The 21,693-nt window shown below is 37.5% G+C and overlaps 1 protein-coding gene across 1 annotated transcript; it reads left to right on the top strand.

The window, feature by feature from the left end:
- Positions 1 to 1,680: 1,680 nt before the first annotated feature.
- LOC124639693 lies at positions 1,681 to 21,592 on the top strand. Its single transcript, XM_047177139.1, has 3 exons — positions 1,681 to 1,814; positions 19,722 to 19,873; positions 21,068 to 21,592. Exons 1-3 carry the CDS (start codon positions 1,773 to 1,775, stop codon positions 21,516 to 21,518), a joined length of 645 nt encoding a protein of 214 aa, XP_047033095.1. The 5' UTR covers positions 1,681 to 1,772; the 3' UTR covers positions 21,519 to 21,592.
- The last annotated feature ends 101 nt before the right edge of the window (positions 21,593 to 21,693 follow it).

Raw genomic sequence — 21,693 nt, 5'->3', positions numbered from 1 at the left:
AGCCATGCAAGATATGGAATTGTAAAAAAAATTAAAGCTAAGCTTAAGTCAAACTGAAGAGTGAGTTTATTTGGTTGAAAACGGTAATCTCAGGAATTAGTAGAACAGTAGGTACATACCCTATTTACCGAGCAAGGCTACATTTTGTCCGGGTTTCCGACGAGAAATGAGTGAAACCGCGTGCTAAAGCTAGTCTAGCAATGATTGAGTGTTTCCCATATTATCTAGAAAAGTAATGTAATTAATTAATTAAACAAGATCTATTATTGTGAGTTATGACAATAATTTGTATAATAGTCAATGAACAATGGAGGGAAACTCGGTTTGACGTAGAAAATGCTGGTTTTAATGTAAACTTTGAATTCTTTTTACAGCAATTTATAAAATGTCACCTAATGGTGTTATACCTAGTTGCGTGGCAGGCTACATGGTACTCAGTAGCATCCAGTTGGACTGCAAGCCGAAGCACTCCAACATACTTGAGAAAGGGCTAGGCAGATGATAATAATGATCTTCTTCCAAACCTTTTTCCCAACTATATTGGTGTCGGCTTCCAGTCTAACCGGATGTAGTCTGAGTACCAGTGTTTTACAAGGAGTGACTGCCCTATCTGACCTCCTTAACCCAGTTACCCGGGCAACAAAATATCCCTTTGTGAGACTGGTTGTCAGACTTACTGGCTTCTGACTACCTGTAACGACTGCCGAAGGTACAGCCGGCACCTACAGTTTAACGCGCCATCCGAAACACAGTCATTGGTGTCCAAGATATATACTTTGAAAGTGCATACTAACTTAGAAATGTTGCATTCATACTTGCCTAACCCGGAATCGACCCATACTCGAGAGGTTGGTACTTTACCCACTAGGCCACCACGACATTTAGATGAAAATTATGAGTTCTTAAAAAAAAATTAAGCTCCCAAAACTCCTAGCTTCTCTGGAACATCAAACCTAGGAAGACGTCCTCTAATTGATAAAATAATATGAGATCGATAGCATAATGTTGTCAATGAGCAATGAATCCAATTGGTTCGCTGCGCACGGGCCGGCAGGGTCGCGGCCTACTGCGGTGACCATGAGTTTGGGAGTATCGGACATGCCCATCTATTGGTGAAGTCATTAAATAACTATAAAAAAATGTTTCCGAACACAGAAAAGAGAGTTTTTGTCTTTCTTTTGGAAGTCGGTTTTAATATATTTGGGCGTGATCAATATGTGGCTGACAAAAAAAAATGTAGAAAAAAGTGAGAGGCATTGTATTTTGATTTTATCGCCACTTGAAGAGTAAGAACAGTACCTATATTATTAAAAAGAACCTTGAACTTTAAAAATACTGTCTGCAAATGGCAACATTCGCCTGTGAAAATCTTTTTTTTTTATATTAAATGGTTCCTTGATTAACACTCAAACCAACTCGGTATTTCATTAAACAGTCATTTTCATCAAAATGTAATCAGTGTAATCAAAAATACACCAATCAAATTAAATCACACCACGTATTTAAATACCCATTACCGAAAAAAAACCATACGTATGCTGCTCAGAGCCCAAATTTATCCTGTTACAAAATGACCTAACGCGTGTCCTAGAGAGGTCCCAAATTGTTCGGCAGCATGGTCGCCCTACTAGCGTACCGAGAAGATCGGCGCGGGCGCATCCAAGCACTTGTGGTTCAATGTGCGCGAGAGTCACCCGCCTTTATCGGCTGTTTCGTATCAGACGGAGTAAGGAGTGGACGTTTTTGAGAAAAACATTCCGGTTTACCAAATCATGAGGAATTTTTTGATATTGTTGTCTTTTGCTGTTATTTTGGTAAGAGCTTTTTTTTTTTTTTTTTTTATTAATTTGGAAAAAAAAGTATGAAATGTGAGACTAATTACACTGTATTTTGAAATGGGTTCGTTTCTCGGGTTGTGTTTCGGCTATAGATCATAAGGTGTGTTACAGTCCTGAAATTCATTTTGTCCATGACCTTTAAACAATTTTTGACAATTGAAAAAATACAGAGGTAGATATACCTTTGCCAAACTGAGAACAGATGCTTAAGTTTATTGTGATTAAGTTGGCGAGAACATTAGCTAACTTTTATATAAACACTATTGTTACTTGAACAAACTCCTCAACATTTGGCAACACAGTTATCTATCTACAATCACAATAAAGTCAGTTGTACAGTCAAATCATTTTGGACTACACAGCCTCATAATGAAATATTACTAGGCACTATCCCACGAATAACATTTGTATAGCCGGCCTTACCAAGGGGTATTGGGTTGAGGAGGACAGGTAGGCAGTCGGCACACTGGTACTTAGCTGCATCGAGTTAGACTGGAAGCCGACCCCAACATAGTTGGGAAAAGGCTAGCCAGATGATGATGATGAGCTACTGATGCATATAAAAACTCATTCCGATCAATTGTGACATCATAGATACAATACTGATTTATCGTGTCTATTTTTTTTAAAAGAAAATAATCGCAAACAATTTTACAGTTGAAATCAATTTTGCCCGTTTCGTTAAATGGCAAGGTATCATCAACATTATGATCACTTTATGTGAATACTTCTCGATACTGATTATTTCTCGGTAAAGAAAATGACAAAAAATATAATATCTACAGATGTTTTTTTAAACTCGATTATTTGTAAATTAAACGTAATTTTACCAACAATAAAGCAACTAACCATACATACCTACCGACTGCTCATGACAATCTGTCTTTTGTTTTTTTCCCGTTATAATATACATATAGGACATACCTATATGCGCTTTTCAAATACCTATCTATTGTTTACTATCCTATAGCACTAACATAGATTATTAATTAATAATAATTAACAACAAATAGTTATTTTGTTCTTATTTATAAACGGAAATTCATTTTCGTCTGGTCATATCCGCTTTCAAACTATTGTTCTTGTAATCTTCATATCAGTTCCGAAACTCCAAGGTTCTGTAGTATACCAGTACAGACCTCCTTAATTATGAACAAGTTATTATAAATCTATATTTATATATTAATATAGCTGAAGAGTTTGTTTGACTGAGAGCGCTCATCTTAGAAACTGCCGGCCGGTTCAATTTTAAGGTCTCTGCACACAGCGGGCGTGGCGCGGCGGGACGGGACGGCGACGCGACACAATGTACTAGTCGTCGCGTCGCGTCGCGCCGAGCGGGACGGCTCTGTGTGATGTCGTCCGTAATATCTAGTACAACTGCTCAGTGTCGCGTCGCCGTCCCGTCCCGCCGCGCCGCGCCCGCTGTGTGCAGAGACCATTAAAATTGTCAAGTACTTAATAATTATTATTTCAATTTTGGATATTCCATTTTCCGAGGTTATCATCATTAAAACTTTGGACTATATTCATATTGACACTGGGAATTGTTACATGGTTTGTAGTAAAATGTTTGTGAGATGACGGCAGATAGAAGAGTATGTATGGAATGAGAAAACATGTTGCGCAAACCCCAAATAGAAAAATAAATAGATGGTTCATAGAAAAATATTACCATCACAACATGAAGACCGAATATTTTGCTCTTTTTAACTTTGTTACGGTTAAAACTATTATTTCATAGGTCAATACTCCTCAATAGTAACAAAAGAAAAACTGAGTGCGCCATTGACCGACAAACTCGTACAACGTGACAGTGAAAAAAACTTAAAATATCCAAGTATTACAAACAAAATAGATGCATTTGAGATGGATAGATTTAAGGAGAACAATATTTCTTGTAATTTTCTCATACATATTTAAATCGTTTATTGCATTACATAAGTCATATAAGTATATAAGGTGAAAAATATAAAATGGTTGACATAAATATGGACCCTTATTACTGAATGATGAAAATTATTTACCACTATCACTCATTTGGGTAAAAAGCCTACAGCCTTCCTCAATAAATGGTGTATGTAGCTGTTATTTATCAAAGATACGAAATATTTGATAATATTTTCTTATATTTAACATACCCGCGTCCCGTAGGAACTACTGCAAGTACAGGGATGAAATATACCCTACGATACTCGGGCAGAGTGTAGCTTTCCAATGGTGAAATATTTTTTTAATTTGGTCCAGCAGTTTTTGAGTTTATCCATTACAAAGATGCAAACAAATTTTTCCTCTTTATAACATTAAGTATAGATTATTATAGATTATTATTATCCAAAGCAACTATTATACTATTTAAGACTACCTTTTATCTAATTCTAGATTTCTACCTATGTCTAGGTCGTCTTTGTTCAAAATAGCTCATTAGCAAACACCTTGTTCTCCAGTCCATAATATTTGTCTGTGTGACATAAATTAAATATACAAAACATGGAACTTGGCCTCGATGGCTAATAGGGAAACCAGATGATTATATCGTCTATCAATAGGAAGAAAAACATGAGTATATGGACCACGAAAATCCCTGGGGAACTACTCGTAAGTGCTTCCTACCAACACCCAAATAAAAAGTGGCACGTATCCTTTCTTGTGCTATCTGTGTATATTTAAATCTATTTAGGCATGAAAGTCCGTCAGAGAGACAGAAGTACCCACTTTCGAACTTAAAATATTGGAACAATTTAAAGCCCAAAGTTACGGATTGCTCAAACGTTATGGTTCGGTTAAAAGAAAACTTATGTTCTTACCCTTAACAGGAATTTCCGTGAAAATTACTTCTTGTTTGACTGGTTCGCCAGTCATTGTTATAATTAAAAAAAATATATATATGTTCACCTTTGACTTTTAAACCTCAAAACTTGTCATTGTTTTTATTTTATTTTGTGTGTTCCAAAAACCAAGAGTTGGGTGTATGCCAAAATTGCAACAGGCAGGGTGAGAATCCGCGGCCTCTCTCTTGCCAGGTTTCTGTCGCTACAATAAGCGCTTAGATTTTATGACCTCCATTCAAACATAAAAGCAATACCCTTGACTTTTCCAAAAGAGTAAACAGAACAGAAGATCTGAGGAATTGATTCACTAGGTGCCTTGCAGGGTCCATACATACGTTCATACTATATTATAATATACTATGTAACACCTTTTAAATGGACATGGAATGCAATAACAGTAATGAGTATTGAGACTTGATTGGTCATTATCAGATAACAAAGAATTGATTTAGCAATACATTTGTTAATGCCAAAATAATGCAAAAGATAGTGTATGTATAGACTTAGAGAATGGAAATAAGCTACTTTTTCTCCAGGAACGGGAAGTGGTTTCCTCAGTATGTCACGGTGACCGTGGATACCACGGGATACAACTGTGTTGGTTTAATGGCATTTCCATTTTATGGAAAAATCAAATATTCTCAGAACAGACGTTTGCAATTGAAAATATTTCAATAGATATCTAGAGATACAAGTATTAATGTAATCTAGTTAAAACAATAGATAAAACATTCCCATATTTGTATATGTAATTGTAAAAATATTATTTCTTGATTATTCTAAACATTTTTTCTATAATATAGTACAAGCATGAGTTTTTCACATTCCTATGGTCTATTGATTAAACACTTTACACTTTCTAGGTATTTCTGGTGTATGTATTCCTGTCATTATTTATATTTATTTAACTAACTACTAATTAGCATTTAAGCAATCATAACAAACATACATTCTCACAAACTTTCACATTTATAATATTAGTAGGATTTAAAGCCGGAACCTGTTATACAGAATTTCAGTTTTGTTTTTACTGAGTGACATTTCTTGTGTGAAAACGGATAAGGTAAACGCGGGTGAAGTCGTCATGCCCCAATAGTCGTCAATTAATCTAAAAACTTTTATTTATTATTTCTACTGAACTTAAAATGGGCCGGTTTATATGTCAACATATTGTTGATAATATATTGCACAATTGAAATGACTATACGGGGTTTTAACAGTCATGGCGTCTAAGATATGTTATTCGAAACGTGTGTGCCCTAACAAAAAAGTTTTTTCGTGGAGTTCAGCTGTCAAAAGTGAAACTCAGCACGTGGTTTTGTCTTTTGATTTACATAACTCCAGTGGGGTCTGTGGTATGTTTCTTTGTTTAATTAGATAGTTAAGTTTATTTGCTATGGATGTAATATGCAATTTGGAATACTTTTAACATAGAAGATATATTTTTTTAATGTGACATGTATTGGTACTTTAAAACTCCCATTTGACCCAAAACCCGTCAATTTTAGAATTATTTTGACGACTACTGGGACATGCTCAAAAGTTGCACCTAAAGTCGTCACAATGAGGATATTTTGTGTTTTACAGTACAAAATGCGAATAAATAGCTAATATCGGGACTTTTACAAAATTGTTAACTCTCTAGAACAAATATATTTAAGGTTTAGACTACATGTGTTGATAAAACTGCGTTTCTTTTAAGCTTTTTCTTAGGGGTAAATTTTACTCTGCTGGTTCTAGATGTACGTACACAGTCATGTTATTCGATTCAATTAATATGTTTCTTAATGGCTAAATCCCCTGTTTTCTTTGAGTATGCACTTTCTACAAGTGTTTTTTTTAGGTAAATATTGGCCGCTGTAGGCCTCCGCCATTCGATTAAGGACACGAAATAGGTACATATCTACCGCTTTGGGTACAACTTCCACTAGCCTTTGTTTCTACTACTGAAATACAAGATTTCAATTTGTGGCAAGCAAAAATTGACTGTTCTTACACTATGTTTGAATGTAAAATGTTTGAAAGAACTGCATGTCGTCACGCGTATTGTACCGCGTCTCCCTAACGTGCCTTAATAGCGCCGGTATAAAAATTATGTCATTCAACTAGTCTTTACGAAAAAATAATAAAATCAGTTTTAAAACTAAGATGACATAGCTTCCATCCCTGTCACTTCTTTGCTTGTCGTATTCGATATCGATGGGTAAAGAGTAATCTTAAGTAAGATTTTTTATTTAAAATTGTATGTACCTAGTGATTGCATGGTCGTAATTTTAATAGCAGATCATGACTGAAAGACACTAGAAGCAAGAGGGCCTTTTATAAGTCATAGAAGCAGTAAATCAAGGGGCCACAACATCAGATGCAGCAAGAAAATTTAAAACGCCCTTTTGAGACAACTTTAATGAAATAGTGACACAAAACCGACGATTATCCCTGTATACATCTATATATATAAAATAAAGTCGTGTTAGTTACTCCACTTATAACTCAAGAACGGCTGAACCGATTTAGCTGAAAATTGGCAAGGAGCCAGGAGGTAGTTTAGAGCCAGGAGGAAGGACATAGGATTGTTTTTGTCACCATCCGGCTACGGGAAGCAGTTATCTCGGGACGCGGGTGAAACCGCGAGCGGAAAGCTATAGTAAACTATAGAAATGAACCCAAGGACAATCCCCGGTTCTGTGCTAAACTATTGCTAACTATGGAGGAAAACTACTTGGGCTATTGCGTTGGGATGTTAGTGGATTAGGATATAGAAAACTATAGGAACTATGGCACCTGCCGATGACAATGTATAAAATAATTGTTAAAAGGCAAGTGGAGGCTCGCCAGCTCACTTACTAGGCCCCCGGGAATCAGTCACTGAATAGCAACAAGAGGGCAATACATGAGCGGCTGAAGGGTGAGGATACCTCGGCGGACTTTAAACGCAGATCACGCGCTCCCTGTGTGTCCAGCATCACCGGCCCAATCGTCACTTACCACGAGGCACCTACCCTCCGAGCCAGGCTACTAACCCTGCTCTAGCGACTCCACTCTGGACGGCCAATGAAGGCAAGCCAGAGGCGGGAGACCTATCCCCCGTCATGCATCACTCCGGCCAGCAGGAGTGAAGCAGGACAGGGACAGTATACTCTCTCTGGAGTACTCGGTATATATAGCCCCGCGGGGTCGCTACTCCCCGTCATCCGCCTCAGATGTCCTGCGGGGCTAATTAAGATTATTATTAGATATCTCTTCCAGACCTCGGGACTACAGAGTCCCGGATTTTTGGAAGGCGAACGTGGGGTCGAAGCCAACACGCTTAAGCCCTTTATTGTGATGGGATGCTAATGGACTAGGAATGGGGAAACTACGGGAACTATGGCACCTGCCGATGACAATGTATTAAATACATGTAAAAAGGCAGGTGGAGACTCGCCACCTCACTTACTGGGCCCCCGGGAATCAGTCGCTAAATCGCAACAAGAGGGCAACAGGTACATGAGCGGCTGAAGGGTGAGGATACCTCGGCGGACTTTAAACGCAGATCACGCGCTACCTGTGGGTCCAGCATCACCGGCCCACTCGCCACTTACCACGAGGCACCTACCCTCCGAGCAGGGCTGCTAAACCTGCTCTAGCGACTCCACTCTGGTCGACCAACGAAGGCAAGCCAAGAGGCGAGAGACCTATCCCCCGTCATGCTTCACTCCGGCCTGCCGGAGGGGGGGACAGTATACTCTCCCTGGAGCACTCGGTATATATAGCCCCGCGGGGTCGCTACTCCCCGTCATCCGAGTCAGATGCCCTGCGGGGCTTATTAGATATTATTATTATTGGGTTTGAACGCTTAGTTGTAATCAGAATTTTGTTTCATACCTTTAAAACAATTTTTTTTGAACTGTCTATAGAGATTTTTTCAAATCGTACTTAGCATGCGCTAAGCAATTCATAAGTTTTGATGAATGACAACCTTACCTACATATTTATGAATGTTAGTAATTATTTCGCGGAAAGCTATATAAATGTTTTTTTTTTGAGGCTTTTATTTTTTGTGAAAACTAATTATTTTACTTTACAATTTTAATAGTAACAATTTTACTCGTGCTACATATGCACATGACTGCATGGTTATATGATTGATTACGAAATATATTTTATAGACTGATTTTGTGATTCCAAGCGTCTGATAGATAGGAATATAAATTAAAATGCAACTATGTATCTGTTTTATTGAATACCGTACCTTACCATGCCATAATGTAATGTTTCAAAGGTATAAGTATGCTTAACAAATTCAAGCACAAAAAAAATGTACATAACTTGAACTTTATGTTCAAGAGCAGAGAGTTTACATTCGCATTAAAAGTTGACGAGTACTGGGAATATTTGACGAGTATCCGTACAAATCAGACGACTATTGGTACAAATCGCCCTTTTTTTACTTTTGCCTTAATAACTACATAAACCCATGAAAATGATTAAAAAAACATTAGTTACTTAGAATAACGAATAAATACTCTATCACGTCATGCAAAAAATTTCATTTTCTATTGAATATTTAACACACAGTAGCGTTTCAAAGTCGGCGATTTCCGAAATCCGACGAGTATTGGTACGTTTACCTTACCTTCTAAAAATGCCTAAATTATTCATTTTTGATAATAAACGTGTTTCACTTGCAATTCATTGACCCAGACTAATATAGCTTATCAAATGTAAAGAAGATGGATCAAAATTGCCCCACGTCCTATAACAATGTGACGTATCTCAAAAAAAAGATAAAAATGTTTAAAAAAATATAGCATACTCTCTAATTCTTTTTTTTTACACCTTCATACGAAAAAAATGCTTTAAAAATTGTTCAGGCGCTGTTATGAAAACATCGTTAATAGGACTATTTATGGGCTATTTTATTAAATTATTTATTTGTTTGATAGGGTATACCTCACAGGTGGTCCCATAATCATCAGGTCAGGATCTGATGATGGAAACCCTGAGAAATCCAGGGCAACTTTTTAAAGTTGCAGGCATGCGCGGGATAAAAACGTGACTATAAGGTGTATATCTTATAACAATATGCAACAGTGAAGGTTTGGAGCTGACCTGATGATGGAGACGAACGAAGGTCGAGGGAACTCGACAACTGAATACGTAAACTACCTCGTGTTTGGGCTTATATTATTTGTATTGAATAGGACTTTGCAACAGTGAAGGTTTACATCTGACTTGATGATGGAGACCAGAGAAAGTCGAGGGAACTCGACAACTGAATATGTGAACTACCTCGTGTTTGGGCTTATATTATTCGTATTAATGAGAACTTTCCACTTATGTGGATAGTGACAACTGTGCTTGTCACTGAAAAGAGAAAAAAAAAAAACTTTTTACAATAAAATAAAACCGACTCCCAAAAACACTGAAAAGCAAAAAAAAAAAAACTATTCTTTGGAGCATCGGCTTAGGTACATCCATTAGACACCGACTCTTGAGGTAGTTCACATATTCAGTTGTCGAGTTCCCTCGACTTTCTCTGGTCTCCATCATCGGATCAGCTCCAAACCTTCACTGTTGCAAAGGTTTATTCAATACAAATAATATAAGCCCAATCACGAGGTAGTTTACATATTCAGTTGTCGAGTTCCCTGGACCTTTTTTCGTCTCCATCATCAGGACAGCTCCAAATCTTCACTGTTACATAGTGTTATAAGACATACACCTTATAGTCACGTTTTTATCCCGCGCATGGCTGCAACTTTAAAAAGTTGCCCTGGATTTCTCAGGGTTTCCATCATCAGATCCTGACCTGATGATTATGGGACCACCTGTGAGGTATACCCTATCAAACAAATAAATAATTTAATAAAATAGCCCATAAATAGTCCTATTAACGATGTTTTCATAACAGCGCCTGAACAATTTTTAAAGCATTTTTTTCGTATGAAGGTGTAAAAAAAAAGAATTAGAGAGTATGCTATATTTTTTTAAACATTTTTATCTTTTTTTTGAGATACGTCACATTGTTATAGGACGTGGGGCAATTTTGTATGGACTGTGATCCGTCTTCTTTCATCGAACATTTTTAATTTTGCAATAAAAACTGTACCTACCTATATCCGTCCCTTTTGTAGTATTTTTCGCCATAAAAAACTTTTCATCTGAATTTTTTACTAACGTAAAAAATCACTAGGTATAATTTTCTCTCAATAGCTTAAAACGATACTTCTTGTAATAGTAAGGAAAAGTGTAAAGTTTTAACAAGGTCCCTTAAAATTTTGAGGTCATTGAATCTTCACTTTTTCCTTACAATCAGCTGGTTACCTATATTACAAACTAGCCGTTTTCCCGTGGTTTTAACCGCGCCCCGTGGTAACTACTGCCCGTACCGGGATAAAATATAGCCTATGTTACTCGTGGATAATGTAGCTTTCGAATGGTGAAAGAATTTATGAAAACGGTCCAGTAGTTTTTGAGCCTATTCATCACAACCAAGCAAACAAACAAACAAAGTTTTTCTCTTTATAATATTAGTATAGATTATTCATTTTGTCATATAATTGCACTCACTACACACACTAAGTACTTATATCACCATCATCGTAGAGGTAGGTAAGTATGCCATTCATTTCGTTATGTTCAAAATAAAAAAATTGATACTTCCTTATTGATTTATTGTCATCATTGATTTTAGTCAAGATTTCAAAAAAACATTATCAGAATTTTCTTCACACAACTCTTAAACACTATATTTATACATTTTTAAACAATATAAAATATTTTCAAAGACCATCCAACATGTTTCCGTTAGTGACTTGAGTCACCAAGAAGTCACAGGAGGAAAAAGTGTTCCAATGAAAAAATCACAAGTCCTAAAATGGTGACCACAATTATTTCTATTGTAACGACCCAATATACTTACCATTTTAGAAAGTCTCCACGTCATACCATCATGCGTCAATCAGATCAATTAATATCTACTAATTTGTTACATTTTATAGTACACTTAAACAATGGATAAGACAATAATCGTTAGATGACGTAATAATTATTTTGGAGGGCCTTAAAGGGCTCAAAACAATTAAAGAACTATTTAGTAGAATGGTAATAACTTTTGAATGGTAATTTGTTAATTATAATAATTTATGTGAAACTCGTTGCGTTTGGGAGTTGTTAATTTAAGTTAAAATAATCTTAGCTAATTTATTACAGTATCTGTAAGTACAGAATTAAGTGCAACCTAATGAAAAAATATACACATTTTAAAGAGTTGTTTATTTTTAAATCAGTCTTTACAAGTTCTTTCGGGATGCCCAGTTAACTGGTTTGTCAAAAAGACAGTCGCTCCTTGTAAAACACTGGTACTCAGCCGCATCCAGTTAGACTGGGAAATGGCTAGACAGAAGATGATGTATTTTGAAAAACAACAACACTTTTCTCTTCTCCTTAAATAAATAAATAATACCTACAGTTTAATTAAAAATTCCAACAAGGAAACAAGAAAAACAAAAGAAATATTAATACCACTTCATTCTCGAAGGACCAGCAGTACAAAAGGACCGGCTAATCCCAATACAAAATGTGCCATTGTCTGTACGTGACGCGCATGCGCGTGCGCATAGCATTGACCACAAGGATGCATTGGTGCTGGTTAGATCACGTTAAGTAACGCGATGCGGTCGGAAAACTGATGGGTGGGGTCAACCGTGTACACGTAATAGGTCAAGTCCTTTAAATATTTTTTTAAAATATTGATATGCACATTAAAAAGAAATAAGAGCCTCAACCAACACCTCATGAGGCTCTCGTTAGGCCGCTGGATCAAGGGACTGATTCAGAAGGCAGTACTCCTTGATACGGCGCGTATTGTGAGGAGGTTTCTGTCTCTGGGACCCTAACCACCGGTACCTTGGACCCTGTGCCTTTGTATTCAATCTTTGAAAATGTTGAAAATGGGTAGTAAAATAAATAAATGAGAAGTAACAATATGCATATAAATAATGCAGTTTTTAATTTTTGTGTCGATGACCATTTTGGGTAGAAATGGGCTACTTTCTCTGTATATGTAAGTCGAACAAGGGTTTTTTGAAAGTTCAACTGCACTTTCTTAAAGTAATTACATACATTAAGATCCTATACGATTTGTATTTATCTTTATAAAAATATTTATATTCTTTAAGTGAATTAAGAAGAAAAATTTGGCAGTTAAACTTGGTCAGAGAAAAATGGTTATGGTAAAAGGTGTAATTTTCCAACTGTGAAAGAATTTTTCGAAATGATTCAGTAGTTTTGAAGCCTTTCGGGTTACAAAAAACATTATGTAGATACTCTAAACAATTTAGATTACTTATAAAATTATTGTGTCTTTTTTAAAAGATCTTTAAAAGTCCTTTAAATATTCCTCTAACAAATAACCCAATACACAGTTCTTTAAAGACAAAAGACGAAACTCAATTTACAACACTACGAAACTGTCTGGTGGGTACAATCGACCCCACATGTTTACGTATTCAAGGATCGGAACCAAAAGCGTTAGTTCAAAAGGAACTAAGAAACTATAAAGGTGTTTAGCATTCACCTTTGGCACCAACTATTTTGTTGTTTTATCGTTTGTACGTGAGATCGCATGAGTATAGGTCCTGAGCATGTAGGACAGAAGGACCAATTGTATTGTCATATTTTTATTGTTAGGAAAAAGAGCTGGGAGGTACAGGCCTGATTTGTGATTTAAAAGGTGAATATATACCTTCTAAAACGATACCCAATAAGAAGACAAATATTATAAAGTTGAAGAATTTTTAGGTTTATTTGCTAAGCGCGCTAAAATCAGGTAAATTGTGATTTGAAATATTATGTCGTTGTTAGATAGACCATTCACCGAGGAAGACAAAGATATTTTTAACCGGGGGTGCGAAGTAGTTCTCACAAAGTGCAGGTAATACCAATGGCGCAATGTAGTTGGTAAAATACATATCAATATATATCATGTACATTCACTAAGTACTTACAGTGGAAATTACAAATAACAATCTCGAAAAAGTGATCCATAAAGTGCAAGTGCAGTGTCATTCAACGTGAACATTTTTATGACACCCACATCACTATAATAAATAATACTCCTCTGTACAGATAGAACATCTTTTTCACACAACTCGACAGTAGCGAAGTGGCGTAGTGGAAACTGTCGATACTAAGTGAGCGATAAGTCGCGAGTTCGAGTCCGGACATCCAAACTTTTTTTTTTTTGTGTTTGGTTTGTTTTTGTTTTTTCTTATACAAAATGCCAAACTGTGGAGCTTGCGGTAAATTTACCGCAGTGCGTGACACTGTTAAGTGCAACAAATGCTCTGCGTCATTTCACCGCATTTGCGTTAATTTACCTGCATCCGCGAACATCTCTCCGAACTGGATGTGCCCAGGCTGTAAAGCTAAACAGCCACGAGCGGACAACTCGCAAACGCCTGTTAAAGGCATAGAGATCTGCCCCTCGCCGCCGGCTGAGGCAGGGATACAGGTGGTCGAGCGGTCTATGGCAGAGCAAAAGGAAGTATGTGTTCTGGAAACAGCTAGCACACCATCCTCAAGCGCTACGTGCGTTGAGGAAACAGTAGAGGTCAGCCTTGCTATGGAGATCCGCTGCCTCCGCGGCGAAGTCAGCGCACTGAGACATGAAGTACGCGAGTTTCGAGCTGAACTGATGGGCAGAGTTGACGCCCTGGAAGGTCGAGTTGCCATAGTGGAAAATAAGTACGAGCAGTCAGTTTCCCCTCGGCTTACGGAGCTGGAGAATACAGTTGGGGACCTAAAGTTGCAGCTTAATGAACGGGACCAGGAGACGCTGCTTAATGATGTCCAGGTGTCTGGTGTTACCGAGACGAAAGGGGAAAACCCAAGCCAGTTGCTGAGCATCCTTGCAGTTAAGCTGGGAGTGCAACTCGATGACCGGGACGTGGCGTTCGTCAGGCGCGTGGGTAATGTGCTGCGAAACCGCACTGAAGAAGAGGGACCCACTGCTGCCCACCCGCGGATTATTGTTGCCCGATTCGCCAGGCGCGTAACACGCGACAGTATTCTAAGCGCAGCGCGAGTACGCCGTAATCTATGCACGCAAGACATCCAAGTGCCCGGGGAATCTCGACGCATCTACATTAACGAGCGCCTGACCAAAACTAACAGGCAGCTGTTTTCTCTGACGCGTCAGGCTGCGACTCGTTTTGGTTGGAAGTATGCGTGGACCAGAGATGGGCGGATACTTGCGCGCAAAGAGGAGGGTAAATCGGCGGTGCAAGTGAAAGTGGAGGCGGATATACACCGTTTTTTTATCCAAAAATAAGTTTGTTGACACTTTTGTTTACATGTACTGTTACTGAGGTGTTGAATATAAAAATAGTCTGTAATATTAGGTTTAAGAATTACTTTTTACACTTTAATTCAATAAGACGTGTTCTTTGTGATGAGAATACTCGTACTATTGTTTCCATTGTTTTTAAGATATATGTTTTATCACAGTTATGTAGTTCTCACATCGTTATTTTATATTACTGTACCCGTTTCTTGTGCGATATATTGCATTTATGCTTCTTTTCTCGCAATTTCATATCCATATTCCGTTTGCGCTTGTCTTGCGAAATTGTAGCAATGCCGCCTCGAACTGCATTTGTGTTTATGTTATCTTTGGAAAATGAAATAGGTTGTTGTGATGACTAGAAAAAATAAATGTCTAAAGTTAGGATTTCTCAACGCGGGTTCGCTTGGCACTGGACATGATGACTTAATTGCAGCTTTTGAGAACTACCAGTTCGATATAATGGCCATTAATGAGACGTGGTTGCGTGCGGGCGAGGAAGGGCGCGCTCCGCGAGTACCGGGCTATCGTCTGCGTCACGCGCCGCGACCAGCGAGCGTGCGCTCGGGCCGTGGTGGGGGTGTTGGCTTTTATTTACGCCGGGGACTGAGCGCGCGAACGTGGACTAACGCTGTCGATCCCCGGTTCGAATCAGTGGAACAGATGTGGCTGACACTCTCCATCAACGGGATGAAGATCGCTATAGGTACAGCATACCGACCACCTTGGCTCGACCTTGATCTTTTCATAGATGCCGTTACTGATACTATAAGTACGTTGGGGGGTTGTGATCATTTTATTTTGCTTGGTGATTTTAATGTTAATATGTTAGTTCCAAATGAAAGCAAATCGAAAAAAATTGTCGAGTTTCTAAAGTGCTTTGATCTCACTCAGTTGGTCACCTCCCCTACTCACTTTACAGGCAACAGCGAAACGCTCATAGACTTGTTGTGTACTGACTTAAAGGCCACTCGCACATCTGTGGAAGCATTCGGTTCGTTTAACGGCCATTCCATTATAGTTAGCGAGTTTAACATAAGGAGCACCAAACCTAAGCCATACGTTTGTAAATATCGACCGTTTAAAAGTATATGCGTGGATCCCTTCAATGCTGATCTTAATAACTTTAACACTGAAAGTATATCTACGTTAGCCAGCGTTAATGAAATGGTTTATACTTTTAATCAATTAATTATTAAGCTATTTGATAAACATGCACCGGTCAAGACATGCGTAATCAAGGAAGTCTCATACCCCTGGATTACAGATAATATTAAATTAATGATGAGGCTGCGGGACCAAGCTTTAGCCAACTATAGAGTCAATAAGTCGCAAACAAAAAGGGATTACTACAAACAGTTAAAGTCGTTGGTAGTAAGTTCCTTGTGGAGCGAAAAGGTGGCATATTTTAAATATAATATAAATAATAAAATTAATAATCCAACTTTATTGTGGAAGAATCTAAAATCTACAGTTTCGACGGCTAAAGAGAGACAAGACCTTCCATCTCATTTAAATAACCCAGACAGAATAAATCGTCATTTTTTAAATGTTCCTGGTGATCCAGTGGCTAGTGCTCAAAAACTTGTATTTTATAGAACTAATAGGCACAGTGAAGCAATTTTCACCTTGTGTCCGGTTTCAGAGCTACAAATCTCACATATAATACGTAAGCTAAAGTCGAACGCTGAAGGTCATGATAATATAACCTTAACGATGTTGAATTTAACGCTTCCACAAACATTATCAACCATAACTCACATCATAAACTCTTCCATCTCATCTTCCACCTTCCCTGATCTATGGAAAATTGCCCTCGTTAAGCCCCTACCCAAGAATACAAACCCAGTTGATGTTAAAGATTTACGGCCCATCAGTATATTGCCCTGTTTGTCTAAAGTTCTGGAAAAAGTAGTTTGTCGGCAACTAACAAATTTTTTGGAAGCCAATCACATTTTACCTGATTTACAGTCCGGTTTTCGTAAACAACGCGGTACAGCAACAGCTTTATTGGATGTAACGGACAATATTCTAGCCGCTCAAGATAAGGGTATGTGTACAGTATTGGTTCTGTTGGACTTCTCCCGGGCATTTGATTCAATAAACGTTTCGCTGCTTCTCTCAAAACTAAAATTCTACGGGTTCGATGACGCTGCCACAAAATGGTTTGAAAGCTACCTCACCAACAGGAGGCAGCATGTACAACTTAGCAAAAGCGACGGAAGCACTGTAACATCAGCCCTTACTTTGGTCGATAAAGGGGTGCCACAGGGATCTATACTGGGTCCTGTTCTTTTCATACTGTACTGTGCCGATATTGTAAACTGCCTCCGAAAATGTAAATACCACATATATGCTGACGATGTACAATTATACTTGTCTTTTGAACCAGATGACTATAAAACATCTATAACTGACCTAAATGAAGACCTTCACAGAATAGCCGTCTGGTCAAAGGAAAATTGTTTGGCTCTTAATCCGGCCAAAACAAAATATATGGTATTTGGCACAAAGCAGCAGTTGAAGAGACTTCCACCAACACTCAATCTTCAACTGATGGGTGAACCCATTGAGCGAGTAGACGAGGCGCGTAATCTTGGTTTAAATATGGACAGTAGTTTGCGATTCGAAAAGCACGTGGCTACTTCGGTACAGAACTGCTTCTATCGTCTGAAAATTCTTTATAAAATCAGACCTTTTCTGTCAGAGACGATTCGCGAACAACTCGTCGAATCGCTTGTTCTGTCTAAATTAAACTACGGCGACACAGTCTACGGGCCGCGTCTATTAGCTCGCACCGAGCGACTCATACAGAGAGTGCAAAATGCCTGTGCGCGCTTCTGTTACAAGATTCCCCCAAGAGGTCATGTCACGCCATTCCTCAACAAAAACGCCATGCTCAAAATGAAATCAAGACGTAAGCTGCATTTAGCATGTCTTCTCTTTGGAGTCATTAAATACCAACAGCCAGCTTACTTATATGGCAAGCTGAATTGGATTAATGACAGCCGTACATGCGCTAGAAGACAATGCTCGAAACAACTTTGCATCCAGCCACATAGAACCACGGCATTTAGAGGGAGTTTCCGATATGCAGCAGCGAAAGTGTGGAACAATATTCCACCACCTATTAGGGTTATGAACACAATCGATAGCTTTAAGAGACGTTTACGGCAGTACTTGGTAGATGCGCAACGGAAGCTTGATATGACGAAGGCAAATATTTCTATTATATAATCAATAATTTTAAATTATATACTCACCCAATGTGGACTGCTAGAACTAACAGCTGTGTAAAAAAATCGTATTTTACGAGTTTGTACAAGTCACAATTTATCATTGCTCATTTGTGTTCAATTGCACTGTGTTAAACACTGTAACATTTCATCTGTGTGAAAAAAGTCGTCGCTGAGCGATGCTTCCTCAGGATTGCGATTAGTCACGGTATGAATTTATTTATGTTTACCTCCGCTTTTTTATTTATTTTATTTTTGTGACTAATCCTTCTGATTATGATTCAGGTTTCTTTTTTTTTATATTTTTTATTTAGTAGTTTAGTAGTTTTATGATTTTTCTGTCTAGAGCATAAATCATTTCATATCGTTTGACACCCGCAACTCCTCATAGGTCCAGTTGAAAACCAGCGTCAGACACTAGCTGTCTGGCATAATGCTGAACTGGACCTATTTGGCGCAACCTTTTGTAACTTATTATATATTTTTTTAAATTTCTATTTTTATTTCTGTGTATGTTGTGTCAATAAATAATTTTTCTTTCTTTCTTTCTTTCTTTCTTCTTTCTTACATAGGCAAAACCATTTAGTTAGAGTTAAAGAAAAAATTAAGAGCCATAACCTTGGAAGATGAACCTTCTTCCTATATCTCCTTTATAGACTTCTGAATATCCATCTTTGATACGTCTTACCTTTTTTGAATAGTGATGTGTTAACGCCTACGAACGTGGGTATAATATGTACGTAAACATTTTAGGGTTAAAAGCTTTTGACAGCAATTTTTTTGTTCTTTCTGGGCCAAGTTGGAGTGTGCCTTGACTACTAAATTATTAAGATTTTTTGAGATCGTCAAAAGATATTATTGTTATTATTTCGTTTTACTCGAACTTTGATCTAACCATTAAGACCACTTTTTTAGACTACTGATCGCAAACTCAGATTGTGAAGAATATGAGTTCAATGTCATCATCATCATTATGATCATATAGTCTTTCAGTTGTGTTATCACCCATAACATAGCTAATCATTACCTTACCTTAGTGCTAAATGATTGTGTGTAAAAGATTCCAATAATTATATTAATATGAATCACGAGTGTTGTAAGACCGCCGTACGTGATCAGCCACTGAATAAACTCTTCAGGGGTAAAGGGACAGATTGCAATGACCTGACTCCACCATATCGAGCCTATCGGATATGTTGGTCAATGATCGTCAGGTGTTCAATATTGATAATGATTGTATTGGATTATGATTCTAAAAGTTCTTCTGAGCTGAACTAATCTTCGAAGTTTTAGGAATCATTAAGTATTTAATCAGAAACAAAAAGCATATAATATAACTCTTATAACTCTATATGGGAAATAGTGAAAAAGTAAATGCAGTCGGCGACAAGGAACGACTGATGTGTATGTAACGAGTTCTAGAAGCCAGAGTCCACTGCAACAAAATTCTTCTGTCATAATCTTAAGTTGGTCTTTCTCCCTGTTCCAGTTGACACAACAATGCACCAGCCTCCCAGTGGAAGAGACAGTGGTGTCTGTGTATACCACGCACCCCACCACTTCGGGCACGAGCCCTCCTCTCAACGTGTACAATCAGATCGCCAATAACCTTGCTGAGAGGATCACCTCGCCTATATACAAGTAAATATACTATATCACCTCGCCTATATCTGTATAATTAATTAAATATATAGCTACTATATCACCTCGTCAATATTCAAGTAAATATACAACATGTAACTTAATTAACGCACATCCTGAAATTAGTTTGTTCAGAATCGTTTACTGAATCGATTTATATCATTTTTAATATAGGTAATTTTTTATCCCAAAAATAATTAAAACTGCGGAAATTATTGTCATATTAACCCTGTACAGTCAAAACAAATTCAAATAGACCGTAATTCAAAGTAATAAGACTTCGTGTATTGTCGGCTTTTTCCGTAGTTTCGTTATGTTGTGTCAAGTCGAGCGGCGCGCGGCGCGATATTTGCGTGCGTAGTAGTATGACCAAAAAGTTCTCCAAGAATTGGTATAACTAATTTAGTAAATAACAATGCATATACATGTTAAATTAAAAATTCAGTGTATGTATTATGATTATAACAAAATATTCTAATTGGGGTGTTTGAGGGTGTACGTTAATTACGTTACATGTTGTATACTATTCATATATTTATTTGTATGCCATAATGTTATAGTTCGGCCATTCAGAGAATGCGTTCCTGACACGTCGCGATTGAACTGACGACGTAATAACATTCATTGATTATTGATATAATAATGTTGTTTTAATGCTCCTCAATTGTTAAAACGGTAAACAACCAGCAAAAATATTTTTATCGTAACTGCAACGCCATTGCAAAGTTACGTCGTCAGTTCAATCGCGACGTGTCAGGAACGCATTCTCTGAATGGCCGAACTATAGATGATGACGAGGCTTAAAGCTAGGTGAAATTATGGACCATATTAGGACACACCAAATATTACTATCGTAAAGCTGAAGAATTCGTTTATGTGGATGACTTCTTAAGAACTACTAGATTAAATGAAAAAAAAAAAACTATTACTATAGTAGATAGCCGAGGAAGCCTCTACAATCATTATTTTTACTAATTAAAAAATGACGATTGCGCAAAGACTAGTTTAATAATAAGTCAAAGGGGTCGATTGGATACTAAGTTGTATTATTTTTTTGATTACAGATTAAAACCGTAAGTGCCATAGTCAATCATTACTGATTTCTTTTTAAAAAGATTGACTTAATTCTTATTAATCACTTTTAATGCCATTGCACCTACAAATCGTTTAAATCCATGCTTCTCATGATTCCAGGTTCCTCGGCATAAATAGCACGAAGCCAGAAACCAGCACGAAATCATGGGGAAAGATCGAACTGCAAGACGACCAGGACTTAACGAACAAACACGAAGTCAAACCTCTTGACAACGACATTTCAAAAGACCGAGATGTCGAAGAACTATCCCCAGATAGTATCAATAAGAAAGCTGATAAAAAACCAGAGAAAATAACGCTATATTCAAGCTATTTACCAGTTCTAGCTAAAGCCAGTCAGGCATCTTATAGTGATCAGATTGAAGCTAAGAATGATACTTGGAATGAATTAGAGGATCCCTTTGATTGGGATGAGCCGGAACCCAGTAAGCCTAAAGCAGGGCCCTTGGTTTATGTTCTAGAACTTTTTGGAAGCTTCTTCCAGCTGTTGTGGGGAGGTATCATGGCGTTGTTTAGACCAAATTCAGGACCGAAAACTGGAGCTTTATAATAGGTTTGAGACGTAATGGTATTTGCATATTATATCGGGTGTGTCGTTCACAATCACATTAAATCCTATCGCATATACTTTATGATATTCTATGACGAATTGTAAAAAAAATAACCTAATCCATTCAGTGGTTTAACCACAGGAGTCATTTTTCGTTTTTATAATTTACAACATC

The sequence above is a fragment of the Helicoverpa zea genome, chromosome 19 (genome assembly GCF_022581195.2).
Source record: "Helicoverpa zea isolate HzStark_Cry1AcR chromosome 19, ilHelZeax1.1, whole genome shotgun sequence".
NCBI classification, from domain to species: domain Eukaryota; kingdom Metazoa; phylum Arthropoda; class Insecta; order Lepidoptera; family Noctuidae; genus Helicoverpa; species Helicoverpa zea.
Note: the sequence above shows the minus strand (reverse complement) of the source record. Positions and strands in the feature narration are given on the sequence as shown.

Bases quoted from the DNA above. Each gene is read 5' to 3' on its own strand.
- LOC124639693 (XM_047177139.1), top strand. From the start codon at position 1,773: ATGAGGAATTTTTTGATATTGTTGTCTTTTGCTGTTATTTTG. The intron at 1,815-19,721 runs GTAAGAGCTTTT...TCCCTGTTCCAG, and splicing joins TGTCTTTTGCTGTTATTTTG to TTGACACAACAATGCACCAG. The intron at 19,874-21,067 runs GTAAATATACTA...TCATGATTCCAG, and splicing joins ATCACCTCGCCTATATACAA to GTTCCTCGGCATAAATAGCA.